The sequence below is a fragment of the Heterocephalus glaber genome, unplaced genomic scaffold, assembly GCF_053883595.1.
Source record: "Heterocephalus glaber isolate CG9 unplaced genomic scaffold, H.glaber_assembly_v1.0 deba00000937, whole genome shotgun sequence".
Taxonomy (NCBI): domain Eukaryota; kingdom Metazoa; phylum Chordata; class Mammalia; order Rodentia; family Bathyergidae; genus Heterocephalus; species Heterocephalus glaber.
In genome coordinates, this window is record NW_028258173.1 from 5,745,836 (window position 1) to 5,760,063 (window position 14,228).

Consider the following 14,228-nt stretch of genomic DNA (forward strand, 5'->3'; position numbering starts at 1 on the left):
GAAACAACTCCAGACATACTCAGCTACCTCATCTTTGACAAAGGAGCCAACCATCCTCACTGGAGGAAAGATAGCTTCTTTAATTAATGGTGTTGGAAAAACTGGATTTCAACTTGCCAAAGATTAAAACTAGTCCCCTATCTCTCACCATGCACTAACCTAAAATCAAAGTGGATTAAAGATCTAAATATTAAAACAGAAACACTAAACTTGCTGGAAGACAAGTTAGGTAGAACTCTTGAAGACACTGGCATAGGAAAAAACTTTATGAACAAATTCTCAGTAGCACAGGAACTAGCCCAAAGAATCAACAATTGGGATCATATCTTATTAAAAAGCTTCTACCCGAGTTTGATCCCCAGTACCAAAACAAAAACAAAAAAACAAAAAAGCTTCTGCACTGCAAGAGAAACCATCAACAGAGCTGAGACAACCTACAATGTGGGAAAAAATTTTTACCAGCTATTCCTCAGACAAAGGTCTACTATCTAGAATATATAAAGAACTAAAAAAAAATTAGATCCCCCCCCCAAATATAAAGACCCAATTCAGAAATGGGCATCTGAAGTGAACAGACATTTCTCAGACAAAGAAGTAAAAGCAGCAAATAAACATATGAAAAAATGTTCAACATCACTGGTCATTTGAGAGATGGAGATGAAAATAATGCTCACCTCACCCCAGAAAGAATGGCTGCTATTGGGCCAGGGATTTAGCTCAGTGGTTCCACTGCCTGCCTCGCAACCACAAGGTCCCGAGTTTGATTCTTGGTACCAAAAAAAAAAAAAAAAAAAAAGAATGGCTGTTATCAAGAAATCAACCAATAACAAATGCTGGTGAGTGTGTGGGGAGAAAGGAACCCTTCTCCATTGTTGGTGGGAGTACAAACTGGTGCAACCACTGTGGAAATCAGTATGGAGATATCTCAAAGAACTAGGATTGGAAGTCCCATTTGACCCAGCTATTCCCTTGCTGGGTATCTTCCAAAAAAAATTAAAAGCATCATACCACAGTGATATATGTGCACCCATGTTTATAGTGGCATAGTTTGTAATAGCTAAACCTTGGAAATAGCCCAAATACCCATCAACTGGAGATTGGATAAAGAAGATGTGGTTTTTCTGTAAAATGGAGTACTACTCAGCCATAAAGAATGAGAAACTAGAGACATTTATAGCTAAATGGATGCACATTGAGGCCATACTCTTAAGTGAAATAAATAGGACACACATGTGTAAATACCAAATAGTTTCTCTGGTGTGAAAAACTAAAAGTGTAAATAAGAATCAAAATGTATAGAGCCGGGGATTTAGCTCAGTGGTTTTGACGCCTGCTGCGCAAGCGCAAGAACCCAAGTTTGATCCCTGGTAGCAAAAAAAAAAAAAAAAGAATCAAAATGTATAATTGTGGGCCAGGGATTTAGCTCAGTGGTTTTGCTGCCTGCTGCGCAAGCACAAGGACCCGAGTTTGATCCCCAGTTCTCCCTGCCAAAAAAAGTATAATTGATATTGTAAAATAGGAAGAAAAGGTCCAAAGGTCCAAAGGAGTAGGGGAAGTGGGAGGGTTAGGGGAAAGAAAAGAAGAGAAAAGAAAAAATACGAGAAAAGGAAAAAAATGGAAACCAAGTCTTTGTAAATAGGGAAGGGTGGAGGAGGTGAAGGGAGGGCAGGGCAATGGGAAAAAATAAGAACCAAGATACATCATGTAAAGGTACAAGATCCCAATGGTGAATGTAACTGTATTGTATACCTAAAATGTACCAATAAACAATGAAAAAAAATAAAATGTACATTTCAGTGATTTTTAGTATATTCAGAGTTATAAGCCATCATCAGGAATTTTAGAACATTTTAATTGCTCCCTAAAGAAACTCCATACTCATTATTGGGCACTGCCATTTCTTCCTCAACCCTTCTCCAGCCCTGAGTAACTACAAATCTTTTCACTAATATCTCTCTCTCTCTTTCTCTCTCTCTCTCTCTCTCTCTGTTTTGTATTTTATTTGTCCTCAAATTTTTCTACTGGGGTCAACTCTGGAGACAAGGGAGCTGAGGAGGCCCTTGTTCACTACCAAATGCCCACTCTTTCTAGGGAGTTCCATAGGCACAGCAGCTTCCAGCCTGAGCCTGGTGTGGCCTCAGGCCTGTCAGCTACCAAATACTCTGTCCACTTGGTCTCCCTAATCAATATGGGCCGATCACACATTTGATAGAAACAGGTTCAAGGGCCTGAGCCATTTTGAGGGGCTTCTCCTTGAGGTGGTAGCCAGGCTGCAGGTCTAGGATAAAGTGAAGCAGCTGCAGTGTGCTAGAAGAACTGGCCTGGGAAGCAGAAATCCAGTTTGCCTCCCAGCTCTGTGTGTGCTTGCTGGAATGAGTTTCTGAGCTTCAGGTTTCCCATCTGTAAAGTGACGGTCAACCTTGCCTTTCATGGTGGTTGTCAAAACTGAACAAGATAACGGAAGAGAGAACACCTGGTATTCAATAAATGTTATAGTGAAAGGTGTTACTGTGTTTTGTGTGCGTATATATTGTTTTGGTTCTGAGGATCAAACCCAGAGCCTTGTGCCTGCCAGCTGAGCACTTTACCACTGAACTACACCCCAGCCCTTGTTTGATTTTTCTGAAATCATTGGAAAAGAGTAAATCCTGATTCTCAGAATCCAGGTGAAGATAAAGGATTGAATATTTGCTTCTTCTCCAAAGCCCACTGAATTAAAAAAAGTGTTTATGAAAGGCATGAATCACAAGAATTAGAAGAATGGGAAAGGAATAACAGCATCAAAATGTTAGAAGCTGGAAACAGATGGTGAATGTCAAATAACTTAACAGACCCAGGATATCAGAACCCTGAGCCAACAGAAGGAAAAGCTGAGAATTGCCCCTTTTGTAGTATGCCGTCTCAAAAGACTCAGGACCTGGCAGGAACAGGTGCCTCTGGAAGTCAATGTGGAGGCTTAGAATGAAGAAGATTGGCAGAGGGTCTGCCTCAGAGTCAGGTCTCCTCCCTTGTATAACATAGAGCTGCTCTTTCCATATTTTGGAAAAAGTCTGGAAGATGATTCTCATTGGGGAGCTCAACAGAGGACCTCAGGACTTAGGGAACCCAAGCATAGCTGAGGGCCTGATACAGAAGCAGCAAAAAAAAAGGGATTATGCACATTTTGAGCCCTCCATCCTGCCTCCTCAGTCTGCTCTCAGAACCTGGAAGCCAAGGCTTTTAGGGAGACAGGATGTTGGAATCGGAGCTGCATGGATGGGAAACCTGAGACTGGCATGGGAGGTTCCTCAACAGACCCAGGTCAGCCCTCAGAGTGTGAAGTCCAGGATCCCCAAGTCCTTTTTGCATTCAGAATTCTAATCAGCACCTTTAAGTTTCTTAAATATGAGCAGGCAACCCATGATTCTTAGATTTCAGGAATGGCTATAATATGAAAGACAGTGGCAGAACACCCCAAGAGAAAAACAGTCAATTGGAAGCAAAGCTATGCAGGAAGAAGAAACCATCATTAGTAGCCTTGGAGACACAGGAGAAGATACCACTTATTCCATGGATGCAATGGCACAAAGTACTTAGAAAATTGTAAAAGGACTCTTAGAAACCATAACAGAAATGAATACTTCAGGTGAATAGTAGGAAGAAAAATTGAAATATGCTAGAAAGTGGAACAAATTGGCAGTGATGGAAATAGAGAAGGAAAGATACAAATAACAGCATCAATTTAGGTCTAACATCCAACTGACAGTTCTAAAAAAACAGAGGACATAGAAGGAAGGCAGTCATCAATGGCATACATAATTTAAAAGCCTTTCCCAGAACCAGAGGGCACACACTTCTAAATGGAAAGGATCAGCAGCTGCTGGCACAAGAGATGGTAAAGAGGGGGTTCTGGAAGCCTTCAAAGGAAGAAGGCACTGTGAGGCAAAAGAAATAGCAGGGAGGCTTCCAGATGCCTTTTTAAAGTATTTATTACCTAGAATTATTTGCTCAGCCAAACTTTCAGGGAAGTGTAAGTGAGAAACAGAAGCCCTCAAAACATCTGTGCCCCCAACACACACTTTTCATGAAGCAAGGGAAGATGAAATGGTAAAACAAAAGTGTAACCCAAGAAAGAGGAGGATGGGAGATGCAGGCAGGAAACATGAGCTTCAACAGGACAGAGGCACAGGGAGCCCCAGGAGGATGGAGAGAGGCCCAGTGGGTGGCTGTGCACCAGGTGCAGAGGCCTCTAGTCCAAGTAGGAGCAGGACAGAGGGCTCCCAAAGGGACCTCCTCAAGATGGCGAACTGAATGGACCACCTGGTGCATCAGAACGACTTTGGAGGTTGAAATGGCCAGCAGAGAGTTTGGGTTGGAATTTAGGATGAGTATATAAAAATCAAACAACAAAAAAAGCCAAGATCAGCACTAACATAAAGGAACAATTGGGCAGGAAAAGAAAAATCATAAGTTTCTCCATGGCTGAAGCTGAATGTAATGTTTTTATACTCACAGCAGACAGATACTAAAGTACTGTGCTAATAAAATGGTGATATGGCTATGTTGTGGGATGGTGAAGCTCCTGTATGGGACAGAGGAAAGGGACAAATCCTCATCCTATAGTAGACAATCAATAGGTAATGCCTATAATTGAAAGTCAGGAAGTAGTAACTTGAATGTGTTACTCAGATTGTAGTTAAATGCCAAAATGCTCAGCTAGAAGAGGTTTCCTCTGAAGAGGAGGAAAGGGAAGGAGTAAAGCCTGCTGGTTTTTACAAGCCTTGTGGAAACTATTTAAGCTATGTGATTAATAGTCTTGATTAAAATAAAAACTTTTACAAAAGGTCTGGCAAATGCACAAGGATATTAATTGTAGCACTGTGAAATATCAAAAATAACCTAGTGTTCAACAATAATGGTAATGGAATCCAATGGTGCCTCAGAGCTTGTTGTTAATTGGTTCCAGGAGGCACAAAGCGTACCAAACAAATTGTCTTGTCTAGAAGGGCTAGCAATCATGAGGCAATCGACATCTGACAAGATCTAGCTTGTGTATAGAATACCAAACAAACAACGAGTACCAGGACAAGATTTTTCCATCAAAATATGTCAAGTACTTTTATGGTTTAGATCAAGAATGCCCCTCAGAGGCCCCATGTGCTCATAGGCAAGGCTTTTGAAAGCTGAATCATGGGGTGACTTAGCTAGGTTGCTGGTAGGAGGTGGACGGACCTGGTCTGAGGAGGCAGTCACTGAGGCAGGCCCTAGAAGGGTGTGTGCTACTCCCTGGCTCCTCTCTTCTCTCTTGCTACTTCCCTGCTGTGATGTGAGTAGCATTCCTCCACTCTGCACCTCTGCTGTGCTGTTTCTGCCTAGGAGCCAGCCAACCATGAACTGTAACCATGAACCAAAATATACCTCTCCTTCTTTAAGTTGTGTCAAGTTTTGGTCCCAGTAACTAAGACAAATACCAAATTCAATCAAAGTAGTTGAATATCAAGGTATGACCGTACTCCATGATCATTCAAAATGAAGATGTAGACATATGTTAATGACCATGGAGAGAAGCGCACATTAAGTTTTTTGTGCAAAAGGAAGAAAGATTTACTGTGGCTCCCATAGTGTTAAGTTTTTAAAGAAGAAGATAAGTCTTAAAATCCTGATATGCTATCTCTTTTGTGCTTTTCTAGATGTGCTGAGGAAGTGAAGAGCCCGGGAGAAGAGGCCGGCAAAGCTAAAGTTCATTACAACATCGAGTTCACCTTTGACACGGATGCCCGGGTAGCCATCACCATCTATTATCAGGCCACTGAGGAGTTCCAGAACGGTATTGCCAGGTGAGCTGCCCCCTTCCCAAACAGGTAGGGTCCGTGTCTTATGCCCTCTCCTGTGGAGGAAGGCATTCCTTTTTTACAATCAAATGAGATCGGGTTCCTGAATTTAGATTTTCTTTTACAAAGCACTATTTTATCTTGTCCCTTCAAATAGTGCCATCTTTGTACAGTGGCAGATGGCTCCATAATCCCTCAGGTCCTGAAGGTGCTGTTAAAGAACCTATTTAGGGTAGGTTGAACGTACAAGTTTAATAACATCACCAGGAAAGAACAAAAGGAATGGATTAGAAAAGAGATCTTTTTTATGCTAGAGCTAGCTGAAAATGGAAACAGGCACAAGATGGGAGAAACTGACAGATTCTAACTTCTGCTCTGCTTCCCACATTGTCCACAGCTATATTCCAAAAGACGACAGTCTGCAGTCGGAGACTGTGCACTACAAGCGAGGGGTGTGCCAGCAGTTTTGCCTTCCCTCTCACACTGTGGACCCCTCGGAGTGGGCTGAAGAAGAGGTGAGCTGTGTCTGCAAAGTGTTCCTCACAGACATGCAGAAGGGCACGGGGCTACTGAGGACCCAGGCCAGCAGCAGATGCTCCAAGGCTATGCTCACCATTTAGCCTTGTGGCTGCTGCACCCCTTTAAAAGTTCTGCTTACTCAGATCCAAAATACCCTGCTTTTATTAATTCTTCTATTCCAAAGTAGCATGTTAACCTAGGATATTTTGAGAAAGCCATGGCCAAAGAAAAGAAGCTGCAAGTTAAGAGGACTTTAATTCCATGAGATTTTAAAAAAGAAACTGGCAGCCTTCTGTTACACAGATGATTGTGAGGTTGGTGAGGAAGGAGCAGCAACAAGGCCAGCCTTTCATGGCAGCGCCTCCTTTTCCATGGACTGCTGTGCCATTTCCACGTATTCAGTCTTTGCTTTTCTTCCTTTCTTCTCTGCAGCTTGGCTTTGACCTGGACCGAGAGGTTTACCCTTTGGTGGTACACGCTGTGGTGGATGAAGGAGATGGTAAGAGCAGTTTCTGTCTTCTCTTGCGTGTACACTGCCCCTTTGTGGCACACTCCTGGCAAAAGCTATGGCACCAGAATAGCACGCCTGCTCTGAGGACCTTGGGCAGTGTCTACATCCTCATGCCTGTGGTCTCCAGCAGCTTGGGCAGAAGTGGAGTTGGGTTATGCGTGCACCCCTGCTGGTGGCAGCCCAGTGTGACTGATTTGCCAGATGTGTGGGAGAGACGGGCATCAAGAGTGTTCTCTGGCTTTCTTCACCCTTTTGCATCTGTTTCTTTCAGAATATTTTGGCCACTGCCATGTGCTGCTGGGTACTTTTGAAAAGGTAAGTAGCTTTACAGTACACTTAGCCTTTTCTTTCCTGCAGAACACCCTCATTTGCTAGGTGCCTGAACATAGCGGAATAGTCCAGCTTGAGAGGTCGGGTGGCATTGAACAACCATCACGTGGGGCTTGCTCGAGGCAGGATATAGCTCTGCTTCCAACTTGCTACCTGACCCCCTTAGGCCTCAGTCTCCTCTTCCTAAAATGAAAGGGTTAGGCTGGACCATTGTGAGACCCTTGCAGTATCGGGATCCCATCATTCCACTCTGTGAGTGCCCGACATCGTGTGTAACGCAGGGAGGTAACAAGAGTGTGGTGTGCTTTCCTGCCCTCCCCTCCGTCATGCGTAACCATCTTCCTTTCATTCCAGCACACAGATGGGACTTTCTGTGTCAAGCCCCTCAAACAGAAACAAGTAGTAAGTATTAAGGCCCAGGGGCTGTTGGCCACTACTCCCTCCCTTTCTCCCTCTTTCTCCCTTTTTCTTTTTTCTTTACTTCTTTGCTAAGCACTCTTCTTTCCCTCTTTTTAAAACAAAGAAGAAAATAAAAAAGGGAGTGCTTTTGTGTGTTAGAATCTACTTGGGTGGCCTGAAAGGAATCCAATTTTTGGTGTCTTTATCGTTCTAGAATTGTTGGTTTTGAGGCAGTGGTTATCTGAGCAAAGGACCTGAGAAATGAAAGACAAGGTTTGTCCCCCAACATTAGGTTTAGGGAGAACCCTTTATTTAAAATGTCAGGGTGAGAAACATTCCAAGTGAAAGGGTAAAGTATTGGGGTCCAATTCAGGGTCAGAGCTTAATTTCTCCCACCATTCTGTTCTAAAGTTCAGTGTGCTGGCCACCTGGCCCTTCCAGACTGAGCAGCAGGGTCTGCATGGCTGCCAGAAAGCCTCATCCCACAGGGTGCCAGCACTTTTCTTTCCACTCTTGCAGAGGTAGGAGGAGATGTCATGGACAGCGAGAGTGGTATCAAAGGCCTTGGCAAGGGAGGATGGTGGAGAGGAGGTCATCTCGTGGAAGGTGGGAGCAAGGAGGTGGGAGGCATGGCTGGCCTTTATGGAGGTACAAGCCCTTCCCCCTTCCAGATGGACGACAGACATCTGAAATTCTACATTATCCATTCTTTTAGGTTAAGTGCTTGCCTCTCCTACAACAAGGTCGACAGTAGTCAATTACACCTTAATGTAATTAGTTAATAATGTCCTTTCAGTATAATTGTTAGGTTAGAGCAAGTTTTAAGAGAGGCAGAGGCTACCACAGATCCCTGAGGCCAGGGCACTACCCAGGCAGACCTGACCTTGGTGAGTTGGCTCATGGGGAGACCTGGAGATGATGAAAGGGTTTTCTCTCTTTTCCTATTGCTGGATCTGCTCTAGCAGCAGACTGTCACACAGCAGAGAGGGAGATGAAATCAGAGCCAGGCTAAGTCCGTGAGGAGGGGATTTCTGGGGACAGAGGTGAGCCAGAAGGGAGGAGTGAGCTCCCAAAGGGTACCGGGGAAGGGCCAGCGTAGACACGGGAGCAGGCATTGGTGAGTTCTAAGAAGTAAGCCCAGAGGGGTAATTTTGCTGTATGTTGCTTCAGAGGGGATGTGTACCACTTGCCTCTCCTTCAAGGCCTTGCATCTCCCTTGCATCTAAATTTTTCTCTCTCTTCTTTTTCCTTGCCCGTTTCTTCTCTCTCTCTCTCCCTCCCTCTCCCTCTCTCTCTGTTTCTCCCTCAATTCCTTTATTTTTATAACATCTGAGCTGAAATTTTCTTACAGAACTAAGGCTTTCATTTTGATACATACCCTTCTATCCTCTTTCTAGTGTAAGCTTTTCATAACTGTCCATAATAGTGAGCTGCACAACAAGTATTATTGTTGCATTGTGGGATTTTGTGTTCCCTGTTGAATGTAATGGTGGGTGAATTAAACGTTTGATTTTCTTTCCTCTCTCAAAGAGAAAACATAAGTAAATAAAAGTATCCTTTACTGGTTTAGGTCTTTGGGTTTTTTCATTGTGAATCAGTAGTCCTGGGTAACCATGCCCCGGGGGTGGGGGTCTACTCTTGTGTCTCAATAGAATCAGCCTGAACTTCTCCATTTGCTATTCAGGTAGATGGGGTTAGCTACCTACTTCAGGAGATCTACGGAATTGAAAACAAGTACAACACACAAGATTCGAAGGTAAGTTTCATGCAAAGTTCTGAATGTTCTCTTCCTGGGAGGCAGGATAAGAACCACTCTGCCCAAGCCAGGATGGAGGAATTCAGTGAGCCAGCCTCTGGGATCAGGTCCTAGAGGGTATTTCTTTCTTTCTTTTTTTTTTTTTTGGTACTGGGGATCGAACTCAACACCTTGCGTTTGCGAGGCAGGCAGTGGAACCACTGAGCTAAATCCCTGGCCCTAGAGGGTATTTCTTATTCCTCATTTCAGGTCACCATGCTTCTATCAGTGTGGAAATGAGAAAAATAAGCTGGGTTGGATTTGTTTTGCTCTGGAACTCTTTCGAACTCCCTTTCCTGGGAGAGTCTTTCATTATCCCTTTACCTTGATCTTTGGGGGGCCCTAGGTCCCCTCAGCTCAGACTGTCCCAAGGCCAGCACTGGACCTCAGAGGATAAGCTTGGGAGTTAGTCCCTGCTCTCAGCTTCAGAATCAGTGGGACTCAGCCAGTGAGAGCTGGGCCATGGGGAGGTCCCGTGTCAGTGTGGAGTCCATTCTCATTACTGGTATCACCCCTTAGCCGAGCTGCCTTGTCAGTCAGGGAGGCCTTTGTGTCACTGGCTGCTTTTCTATCTCCCTGGCCAGGTGGCCGAGGATGAAGTAAGTGATAACAGTGCGGAGTGTGTGGTGTGTCTCTCCGATGTCCGGGACACCTTGATCCTGCCCTGCCGCCACCTCTGCCTCTGTAACACTTGTGCAGACACCCTGCGCTACCAGGCCAACAACTGCCCCATCTGCCGGCTGCGTAAGTCCTGAGCCAGGCTAGGAGGGGCTGCGGGAGTGTGGGAAGGACTTTGCGGAATATCAAGACACGTGTGGCTGCTGGACTAGCGAACTGATGGATGTGGGAGGGATCATCGTTTCGGTGTGGGCCCTTGTTCACCCTTAATCCTGCAGCAGGATGTCCTGACGGCCTGTTTTATTCTTCCCAGCCTTCCGGGCACTGCTTCAGATCCGCGCCATGAGGAAAAAATTGGGCCCCTTGTCCCCAACCAGCTTTAACCCCATCATTTCGTCCCAGACATCTGACTCAGAAGAGCATTCAGTAAGTTGGGCTCAGCACCAGGCCCCCTCTGAAGCAAATGCATGCCAGTGTTCTCGCTGGCTTTTTCCTTTTGAAAATTCTTCTCATCCTTTCTACATGGCACTGCAGCAAGGACTTCAATCTGAGCATGCTGAAGGATTTAGTAGGCTGGCTAAGATCATGACAGCTAAAACAGCTGATATTACAACAGAAAGTTGAATACTCGACTGGACATTAAAACCTCCCTTTCCCTCCTTGGGAACTTGGTGTCCAGTTAATATTTACATTCCTAGAGCCATCTGCTTGCAGAGAACTCCAGCAGGGTCCAGCTCTGGAACTCCCCCAAGCAGAACAAGGGGATGATTGTTTTGGATTTGAATACAATTTACTATCTTTATTTGAATCCTTGAAGAAGGTAACTTTTCTTTATCTCATTTCACGGCTTCAGTGACTGGAAGCCAAGTCAATAGGACAACCAGTCTGTGTCTCAGTGTAAGTGCTCAGTTTAGGTTAAAACCTGGAAACTTTGCAGTTATAGAATAGCAGGCATTGTCTTTCTTTAGATTAACCCATGATGGGAAAGATTTATTATTCAGTAAAGAGTAGTGAGATAGTTAGCTATTTAGGGAGAAAAAATCAGTTTAGTACTTTAACCTGTTCCAGATAACAAATTCCAGATAGAGTAACTAGCTAACTATGTTAAAAGCAAACCAAAGGACCCAAGTTCGATCCCCAGTACCAAAAATAAAAAAAAATAAAAGCAAACCAAACCAAAGATTATAAACCTAGAATAAATTATAGGCAATTTTTTTCAAGACAGAGTCTCGATTTGCAGTTCGGGCTGGTCTTGGACTCACAGTGACCCTCTTGCCTCACCCTCCCAAGCTCTGGTATAGGCAGTTATTTAATTGATTTGGACGGAGAAGGACCCTAACCTCACAAGCAATGGAAAGCTTTTTTTTATAAAAAATCTGTAGATTTGGCCACATATAAAGTTTAAAACATCAGAGTTCTAAAATGTGACCAGACCAGGCATGGTGGTGCACATCCGTAATCCAGGGAGGCTGAAGCAGGAGGATCGCTGTGAGTTCAGCCCAGCCTGGACTACAGAGTGAGACACTGTCTCAAAAAAAAGATGACCAAATTAAAAAGAAAACAAATTCTTTAAAACTGCTTACAACATATGTATGAGAGAAAAAACTAGTGTCTTTGCCATAGCTCATAAAGATAAAACAGTCAGTAAATGAGCAAAAAATATGTAAATAAATTCTTGCCAGACCTGGTGGCACATGCCTATAATCCCAGCACTTGAGAGGCTAAGAATGGAGGAGTGCTGCAAGTTCAAGGCCAGCCTGAGCTACACAGTGTGTTCAAGGCCAGCCTGAACTACATAGCAAGACCCTATCTCAAAACAAATCAAAATTCTCAAAAGAAGAAATACAGATGGTTAATAATCACCTTTAAAAAGTTCCACTAGGCCTGGCGCTTTAGCTCAGTGGCAGAATACTTGCCAACCATGTGTGAGGCCCTAGGTTTGATCCTCAGCACCGCCAAAAATAAACAAAAATTTAGCCACATTAAATATCATCATTGTGCAAATTAAAGTGGTATACACATTTTTCATCTTTCAAATTTAAAAACTGTCCTTTTTAAAGATTCTCCATGCTGGCAGAGGAATAATCAAGATAGGTATTCTGTAGTGCTTATAGGAGAGTATAACTAGAAAAGTCATCAAGAAAACAGAACAAAACATTTATACCAAGTACTGTAATCTAAGGCCTAAAAATTCTTAATACCACGAAGGGCCGGGGATTTAGCTCAGTGGTTATGTCGCCTATCTTGAAAGCTCAAGGACCCGAGTTCATTCCCCGGTACCAAAAAAAAAAAAAAAAATGTAATACCAAGAAAATAACCTGAAAAAGTTTCATTCATGTTAAGCAAGTGTTCTACAACTGAGGAGAGCCTGAAAAAGATTTATATACAAGGATGTTCATCAGATTGTGTTTATTTACAGTAGGATGTGTTGAACACAACCTAATACCTAGCACTAGTAGTTAGGAAACTGACTATGCCTATGAAAAGGGGCTGTCTATGAAAAGAAGTCTCAAATCTATCAAAAAATATTTATGTTGAGTAAAATAAGCAGGATATAAAATTGTCATTTACAGATTGATCATAAACAAGCAAACAGTATAAAGACAATAATTGGAATACTTAACAAAAGTTACTTTGGGTGATTGATTATTGGCAGTGTTTTTCCCTTCTACTTTTCTGTATCTTCCAAATTTCCTGTAATGATTATTCATGTACTTTATCATCAGAAAAAAATACACATTATTAAGAAAAAGTTCACCAGTGAGCAGAATCTAGGAGTGTGTGACTGACATCTTATCTTCCCTCTGTGTCTAGTACAGAAGCTTTTCTTACAGACCCTCAAAACCCAACGGAAAGAAAACATTTTTTAGCATCCAGTAGGAAGCATGATGCCATTAAACAAAAAGTACTTAAGTAGTTTTTCATCCTGTCTCTGATTCCCCTAGTCCTCAGAGAATATTCCACCAGGTTACGAAGTGGTGTCTCTTCTGGAGGCCCTCAACGGACCCCTTACCTCGTCACCAGCAGTCCCTCCACTTCATGTGCTTGGAGATGGCCACCTCTCAGGAATGCTGCCTTCTTATGGCAGCGATGGCCACCTGCCCCCCGTCAGGACACTCTCCCCTCTCGACCGCCTGTCTGACTGCAGCAGCCAAGGACTCAAGCTCAAAAAGAGTCTCTCCAAGTGAGTGGGCCAGGCGGGGCTCAGCAATGTGGCCCTGGTCCTTGATGAGAAGCTTTCCCGCCACCGCTCCCTCCTTGTGCTGGTCACATCCTAGGCCCAAGGCACAAAGTGGACCCTTTCGCTGTCCACCACTGCTCAGTCTCTCAGAAGCCCTGAGGGGAGCCTTGGGGGGACAGTTACCACTCTCTAAGAGATGGAAATAAGATGTGTGGGAGGACTTAAGGGAATTCTCCTCAGACCTCTCCTGTGTTTGTGGGCAGGGAATGGGATCCAGGGAAGAGGAGGTGAGTACTGAGACAAGGCCTCTCAGGCCCTGGGAGCGTGGCTTCGTCTGAAGACCAAAGAAACCTTGTGACTGTCTCTCCAAAGTGTTTAAGTCCATTGGGCACCATTATACCCCAGTTTCTGTGGCACAGTGAAGAAGGGGGTTTTACATATGAAGTCTTGAGACCTGGGAATGCCAGTGGCTTTCCCCAAGTTCAGGCAGCAAGTCCAGGCAGGTGCTAGAAGCAGAGAGTCTCTATCCCTCCTTGGCGCTCCTCTCACCTCCCTTCCAGCTCTGAGACTCCCCTGGTGACCTCCTCCTCCTCTTCCTGGGTAAGAAGAGTCAGGCCAGCTCTGGGCTCTAAGTGGATGTTGGGTACAGCTGCTCTTCCCTCTGGACTTTTACAGATCCATTTCACAGAATTCTTCCGTGCTGCATGAAGAGGAAGAAGAACGCTCCTGCAGTGAGTCAGAGACCCAGCTCTCTCAGAGACCGGCTGCTGCTCAGCATCCCGGAGAGGTAGTGTGCTTTCTTCTCCCTCCCTGGGGGCTGGCCGCTAGCACCGACCTCATGCCTGCCCAGCCTCTCAGGTCCACTTCACTCATCAGACGCCTTTCACCACCTTCCAAGGAGCAGCCGAAAAGGCTTCGTAAGATTCTCATTCGATTCACAGCACACAGAGCCTGTTTATTCCCCAGGCTCTCTCCTATATGCTGAGGTGGCAGCAGTAAGGAAAGCACAGCAGCCCCTGCCCTTGGGTCACCTCTGTGCTTATGACTTGGGATGGGGATGAACAC

General features: G+C 44.4%; 1 protein-coding gene across 6 annotated transcripts in view; it reads left to right on the top strand.

Annotated features, from left to right (window-relative positions):
- The window catches only part of Rnf157 (ring finger protein 157), an 83,361-nt gene that overhangs the window by 55,692 nt on the left and 13,441 nt on the right, over positions 1-14,228 (top strand). For all 6 annotated transcript variants that reach the window (XR_002388106.2, XR_002388107.2, XR_015450245.1 and 3 more), the window contains exons 4-13: positions 5,670-5,816; positions 6,208-6,325; positions 6,762-6,828; positions 7,112-7,155; positions 7,525-7,572; positions 9,254-9,325; positions 9,949-10,108; positions 10,296-10,408; positions 12,928-13,166; positions 13,839-13,950. Coding sequence is in view for 3 of the 6 variants with exons in the window: in XM_004860745.3 (XP_004860802.1) it covers positions 5,670-5,816; positions 6,208-6,325; positions 6,762-6,828; positions 7,112-7,155; positions 7,525-7,572; positions 9,254-9,325; positions 9,949-10,108; positions 10,296-10,408; positions 12,928-13,166; positions 13,839-13,950 (1,120 nt within the window). In the remaining 3 variants the exon portion in view is untranslated. The remainder of the gene's footprint in view (positions 1-5,669; positions 5,817-6,207; positions 6,326-6,761; positions 6,829-7,111; positions 7,156-7,524; positions 7,573-9,253; positions 9,326-9,948; positions 10,109-10,295; positions 10,409-12,927; positions 13,167-13,838; positions 13,951-14,228) is intronic.